The 6,399-nt window shown below is 39.1% G+C and overlaps 2 protein-coding genes across 2 annotated transcripts; both read left to right on the top strand.

Annotated features, from left to right (window-relative positions):
* Nucleotides 1-1,259: 1,259 nt before the first annotated feature.
* Nucleotides 1,260-1,388, top strand: LOC109536232. The gene has a single exon (XM_048668792.1). The coding sequence runs from the start codon at nucleotides 1,260-1,262 to the stop codon at nucleotides 1,386-1,388; it is 129 nt and encodes a 42-aa protein (XP_048524749.1).
* A 194-nt stretch (nucleotides 1,389-1,582) lies between these two features.
* Nucleotides 1,583-6,127, top strand: LOC125505291 (the record flags this gene model as incomplete). Its single annotated transcript, XM_048668791.1, is given in 4 exon segments — nucleotides 1,583-1,892; nucleotides 4,857-4,968; nucleotides 5,594-5,838; nucleotides 5,898-6,127. Coding segments are annotated over 4 exon segments (897 nt in total), but the record flags the coding sequence as incomplete, so codon positions are not given.
* Between the last annotated feature and the right edge of the window lie 272 nt (nucleotides 6,128-6,399).

Here is a 6,399-nt window from a genome sequence, read left to right as displayed (position 1 = left end):
GGTCACAATCTTTAATTGACGATTTTTCCTTATTATTGACCCAAATATTTTATAACTGCATATTTGTGACCTTCTTACATCGAAAGCAATCAATTAAGCTCAAAAAACTCGCATGTAAAATTTTAGTTTTTGGTCGAAATATTTCCAAGGGTGGGTCCTTGTTGGCCCAAAACAAAAAGTGCTTTTTTTCGCAAACTGTTAACCAAAAACTTCGCAATTTGAAACGTGGGTCTTTCCTCTTAAGGGTGACTTGAAGAAGCCGGAGAAATTATTTGCCAAAGTTTCACCCCCATTCTTTTTGATTTCGATCTTTTGAAAAAACACTGTAGCCGCAGGCTAAAAAAGCAAGTCAAACTGTTGGCCCAAGACAAAAAAATGTTTTTTTCGCCAACTTTTGTCCAAAAACTCTGCAGCTTAAAAATCGGGTCATTCTTTTCGAGATTTAAGATGACGAACACGGCGGAGCGCTCGGGATTTTCTTCAATTGATTATAACAAATCTAATAACTAGTTTGTCTTTGTGTGTGTAACAAGCCAGGACCGGTTCCGAACTTCTTTTGTCACTTTGGTCGTGACGTTTTGCTAGCACGCATGGCCAGCATCTTCAGCGTTGTGTCCGATTTGGGCGAAAAAGAAGAAATTAGTACTAATATATCGGAAACCGGTCCTGGCTTGTGACTTGGCCAAAATACTGTGTAACTATGTAACTTTATGAAAGCCTATCAATGTTGAAAAATGTTTGTATCTTTGTAGAAACTCGCTATTATTTCGTTTGTTTTGATTTCCAGGTTGTGAACAACGTCTTCCCGTAGCTGAGCTGCAGCTTCGAAGAAGTTAAAACAGCATTGCCAAGACAACTTGTTTCTCATGCCTTCGATTTAAGCATATGCATTCAGACAAATATCCCAATTGTCCCATTACACATATTAAGACTAATTTAAGTAATTCGTCTGTTGGTTCTGCGAAGTTTAACATCGTGGTTCAGTCGCTCTTGGTGTAGTGTGGCGCTAGCAGGCAAATTGTCCCCCATCGGTTTGTTTGTCTCGATTTTGAAAGTAGTAGTGATTTAGCCCCGAAAATTAGCTGGTGAATTAACACGTTGTCGCTGCTGAGGTCAAATTTCTTGCAAACGACCATTGAAATGCAGTTTCGCCAAGACGGCCGCGTTTGATCATAATCATCCGACATTTGGGTTGTCTGTCTAAAGTAGAACCTGAACATAGAGGGTCAAGACTGATTTATACCCGTTGTTTGTGATAAATGGATATTGAGTCTAGCTTCCTGCACATTAAGATGCTAAACATCGACAACAGCTTCCTGCAAAATCGACGCCAACGTGAAACTACCGGCATCAAGAAATTGTACAACTCCTTTTTTGTTATGTTTTAAAACCTCCAGTGCATCAATTCTGCATTTTTGAACTGATTTCTTGGTAGATGGTAGGCTCGATATAGCCATAGACACATTGTTTTTTTTTAATTCGGCTCATTCCAAATTCGCTAGTTGAGGTCGTTTAGAAATCCTCACGCTTTCAAACTAGTATCGCACTAGTCAGTTTCATTCATCGACTTCGTCGTCCTATTATGGATTTTACATTTTATGCGAACTCTGATGCACTATTAATCGAAACGTCGTCAACGAGCTCCAAGGAGTCGTGGGCGTTATCCAACGGTATCGTGATGGACAGTGGAGAAGAGTATTTCGGGTGGAACGCTTTGAAAAATGTTGAAACCGCCGAAGGAAAGCCGCTCAACAAGAAGCGGAAAATATCGTCAGATCTGCGCGAGGATCAGCTCAGTACCAAACAGCCAAACATCTTCAAGCTGTTGAAGGACCCGTTGGAGTTGGATCAGAAATTGGAGGCCGTTAAGAAGGTTGCACATAATGGAAAAGGTGAGTGTTGCAGAGTTGAACAGCCACCAAACAGCCAAATCCTGTCATTATCTCCATTCCCTTCGCCCCGAATCGGCTAACTGGCCTGAACTACTTTACAAAGGAAGTACCTTTTAACCAGTTAGTTAGCACTTTGTGCTAATAAAAATCGCCGCACAAAGTGGGTGTAGATGTGACGTCCTTTGCCGTCTTACTTTGGCTAGTTTTCAGCCTGAGAACGTTTATTTTTAACGTAGATTTTCAGGCGGAAGTGGACAGTAGAGCGTTACCTGCTAATCTCGTTCATGTATAGATCAGAAGACGCTTCAATGGTCTAGTTGCCTAAAGTAGGCCAAGTTGTTAATTGCCGGATGGGCCTCGTTTAGCTCAAGTTGAAAATTGTACATTTTTCTGTTTGGCGCAGCGACAGACATGTTTTAAACACCATCGTAGGGATGTTTGATTTAAGTTGTTTGTAAAGTTATTCAGTCGCCCACTCATGTGATGTTTGGCCTGGCGGGCCTCAAAAATGTTCGACCTCCGAGCGTTTAGGTTTTAAAGAGAAAAATCCTAATAAAGCGCAAAACTTTAAAATATCTGGATATGAAAGCGCGATTGCTGCGCAACTGCTCAAGGAAGTAGAATGCGAAAACGTTACGAAGAAATTATATTCACCCGCCTTGTTTTGTCGAATTCGGAACTAATTTGTCATCAACACCAATTTGAGCACATAAAATAATCCATGAATTCTGGGTCGTCTGTAAGTTAATTCCAGTATTTATATAAAATCCAACGTAACCGAACCTTATCTGGAAAGTGGCATTCAGTTATCTCAAACTACAGATACGCAAGTTATCAAAACTTTGTATTCCGTCTGTCTTCGCAATGTTTTCATTGAATTGATGATGATTTGTGGTTGCCAAGCTAATGCTTGTTAGTCGTAAAATTAGTGAGTGTTTGCTGCATTCGAGGGCCTATAAGATGTTAACGTTCGATAGCGTCTACAAAAGTATGTAATCAATTTAGTGGACATTTTTCGAACTGAGAAAATGTGGCGTAATCAGGGAATATGAGAAGAATTGGGGAAATGTTCTACTGCTTGCTCAAATCGCAAAGTTTTCTTGCGCAAATGCTCTCTCAACTCAAACTTGCGAACATCTGAAAAATTGACCCAGTAGAGAAAGAATGTTTCGGTTTTAGAGCCAAAAATGAGCGAGAACTTCGACGTATTTGCTCAGCGCAGCAAAACAGTGCACTTTGATACGTTGTTCGCATTTACAACCTACAGAGTGTTTCAGATGAAATGGCCAGAACGGAATCCGGTTTATTACCATAAATGAAACTTTATATATTTTGAGGGTTAACCACAAATGTGATACAAATGTTGTTTAAAGTATGTTCCACATTTTCGTTTCAACTCGATTTATTGCAACCATTCGCAAGGAATCCATTGACTTACCAAACATTCTGTATATCTGAAGTTTTTCGGCAAAACATTTAGTAAATCGCACAAAAAATCTTCTTTCTAATGTAGCGACAATTTGCGTGCTTGAATTTATTGGTAGCATGTTTTAACCATTTAGTATTCGGAGCTTTTAATTATTAAGCTAGAAAACAAGCGTATTAATTAATGGTACCGAAGCGTGAACATCTTGGTTATTAGCAGTTGATCTCAATTGACATCGCTTAAGGCAAATGTATTGTTCGGTTACCAGTACTTTTGTCGTGTTATTGCAAATGTAAGATAAATAGGAAGTTTTGCATTCCGGGCTCAGCAACAGTTCTTAGTCTTCCTTCGCGGACCAAATCAAATCACATTAGCCTACACCAGAACTCCAAGGCCTCGGTTATTGTTTTTTTAGCTGGTTCTTACATAAGAGTACCAAATTGTTTGGCACCCAAATCGACTGTCGATTTGTCAAATCTTGTTTGTTCTTGGGGCTTAATTAGTTAATTAAATAGACACTTAAAATCCATTTTGCCCAACAGTGGTACTGAAGTAGGCAGTGTGGTGAACATTTTTGAATAATGTTTGTGGAACCGTTCTGTTACTCGGTAAATCTGGGTATGTAATTTCTATTGATTGATCGAGCGAACATTCAACAATTGGTGTGGAATCGAGTTCAAAATTCTACTATCAGAAGCTGTTTTGAGATACATTTATCACTGGCCATACAAAGGCCATTCTGGGTCACTCAAATCAATAGCAAAACCGCCAGCTACATAAACGATAAATGACGATTTGTCATCAAGAATTTGATTCTTTCAGAGCCAAACATTAGGTAACCAGCTAGACCTTAAGCTCACATTGAAAATGTTGAAGCATAATTTTTTTTGTTGTTATGAATTACAACAATGCAAACTTGCCAGTTACTGTTCAAATATTACTAAGTGATATGACTCTTCTTAAGTGTCCTAAATGAAAAAGGTCATAACAATAAAGTTCTCATTACGATAATCAAAGCTGATGCCGCTTGGTTGGGCTCGATTTTTTTTGATGACGACAAGCATGTCTTACACGTGTCGAACTGGAATTTCAAAGAAAATTGCTGCTTGGCACGTTTTGTTGTTATTGCAAAAGTGTAGAGTTCAATTGACTTATTTTCATGGACAGGCAAAGATAAAATTAGGTTTTACCTGCACAATAAAGCGAATTAATATTTTGCAAAAAAATGCAATGAGCGCAAATATCGGAACAAACACGGGGAACGCAACCAGCACCAATGCGTTTTATAAATCTTGTACAAACGGACTAATTACACACTATTTTAACTTTTTTCTGCTGCTTTGAATAGCGCGTTCTAATATGAACGATGCGCAAAACCATGATCTAGAAGATTCAAAAAGTCGTAATACCTGGAAATGTCCGTCCCCACGATGCGATTTTTACATCAAATCGCTGGCAAAATATGGCCCAAAAACGGAAGTTTCCATACAATGAAATGCTAACATGTTAAACTTATGATGGTTTCTTCAATTTTTTAGGTTCGACGAGAATGCCTTCGCAATGGAATGTGGAAGACTATGGAGATATCCAGCAGGAAATCGACAATTCCCTAAACCTGGATGCGGATTTATCCGCAAATCATTATTCCAGGTAGGTAATAAATAATGCAAATTTTCTCAGCAGTCGCCGGCGAATAAACGCCTATTGATTTCCTCTGAATAAACGGCTTTGTACCAACGTCTATATATAGATTTTTGTCTACAAAACGCTGTCTGTATCGTCTAGGTCGATTAATTTGAGCTTTTGCCACTTTTGAGTGCCTGCAAATTGCAAAGCAAATAGCCAGCGCGCTCTAACAAAGTGGCACATACACGGCAATCTGAAAACAATAATGGGCTAATCGGCCAATTTAGGCGATAATTGCCACATTTGCCATGTAACATCCTGTATTTCGCTTAACACGTACAAAAGGATCAGTAATCTCTATTTCAGGCCGTTAAAGGAACAGGTTTTAATCAGGATCGCATGGAACCTTTATTTGCCTTTAATATTATCAAGTAACCGGCACATAAAATCATCTGTTAGATCATTTTGCATAAGCTGATACCATTTAAAATTGGTTATGCAACCGAGACCATTGTACCATATTTTTCGTACAGAAGAGATAATTGTTATATAACGATAGTGTAATATAAAAATTCGCAGCACAGACAGTTTCAAGAACTTCTATTAATTTATCTCTATAGGAAATAATGTAATTTTGTTATTGTTTCAGTGAGTCGAAGTCAGCAATGAACAGTCTGATGGTGTTCAAACAGGAAGCTCTGTCTCCCACAATGAACGAGGTGGCTCATTCACAGGCTCGTCACAATCGGCAAAGCCCTACATCGACACAGAAAGGAGCCATGGTGAATCCGATCAACAGCACCATGGAGGAGAACAGCCAGAACATGTTCAACAGCACAATCAATCAGCTTTTGAGCCAAAGTGCCTTGGTTAATTTGCACAGCGTTATTGATAGTGAGTGCGCACCGCTCCTATTCTGGCTGAATTTTCGTTATGTTCGATGCTTTTTGCAGACAACAATTTGTCTACATCGCCACATTCCCAGGACAACTTTGGAGTCTCTTCCACCAATAATTACAGTTCGCTGGAAGATTGTCGATTCCAGTATGTTTTGGCGGCCGCCACCAGCATTGCCACCAAACAGAATGAGGACACTTTAACATACTTGAATCAGGGACAGAGCTATGAGGTCAAATTGAAGAAATTGGGCGATTTGTCCATGTATAGAGGCAAATTGCTAAAGGTAACTTTCAACAGGCCGTTGTTTGTTAAGCGTCCCTGATTCCCTGTGTTTGGATTAATCGCTCGACCGATAGCCGCAGAAAAAGTAACTGTAAATCACTGACTCAGCATACAACCTTCTACTAGAAATTAGAAAATAATAAACATTACACCATCCACTAATAGTTGGAAAATTAGACCTTCGAATAATGTAAAAATAAATAAGCAGGAAAGCAACATCAACCTATTCCTACCAGCTAGGTTTTGTTTCAAATCTTGTTCCTGACAGAACAG

The sequence above is a fragment of the Dendroctonus ponderosae genome, unplaced genomic scaffold (assembly GCF_020466585.1).
Source record: "Dendroctonus ponderosae isolate FM_Combo_2020 unplaced genomic scaffold, Dpon_F_20191213v2 Dpon_F_20191213_776, whole genome shotgun sequence".
Taxonomy (NCBI): Eukaryota; Metazoa; Arthropoda; class Insecta; order Coleoptera; family Curculionidae; genus Dendroctonus; species Dendroctonus ponderosae.
The sequence above is the reverse complement of the archived record's forward strand: the minus strand, read 5'-3'. Positions and strand labels throughout refer to the sequence as shown.

Coding starts and splice junctions, on each gene's coding strand:
- LOC109536232 (XM_048668792.1), top strand. CDS start 1,260: ATGGATATTGAGTCTAGCTTCCTGCACATTAAGATGCTAAACATCGAC.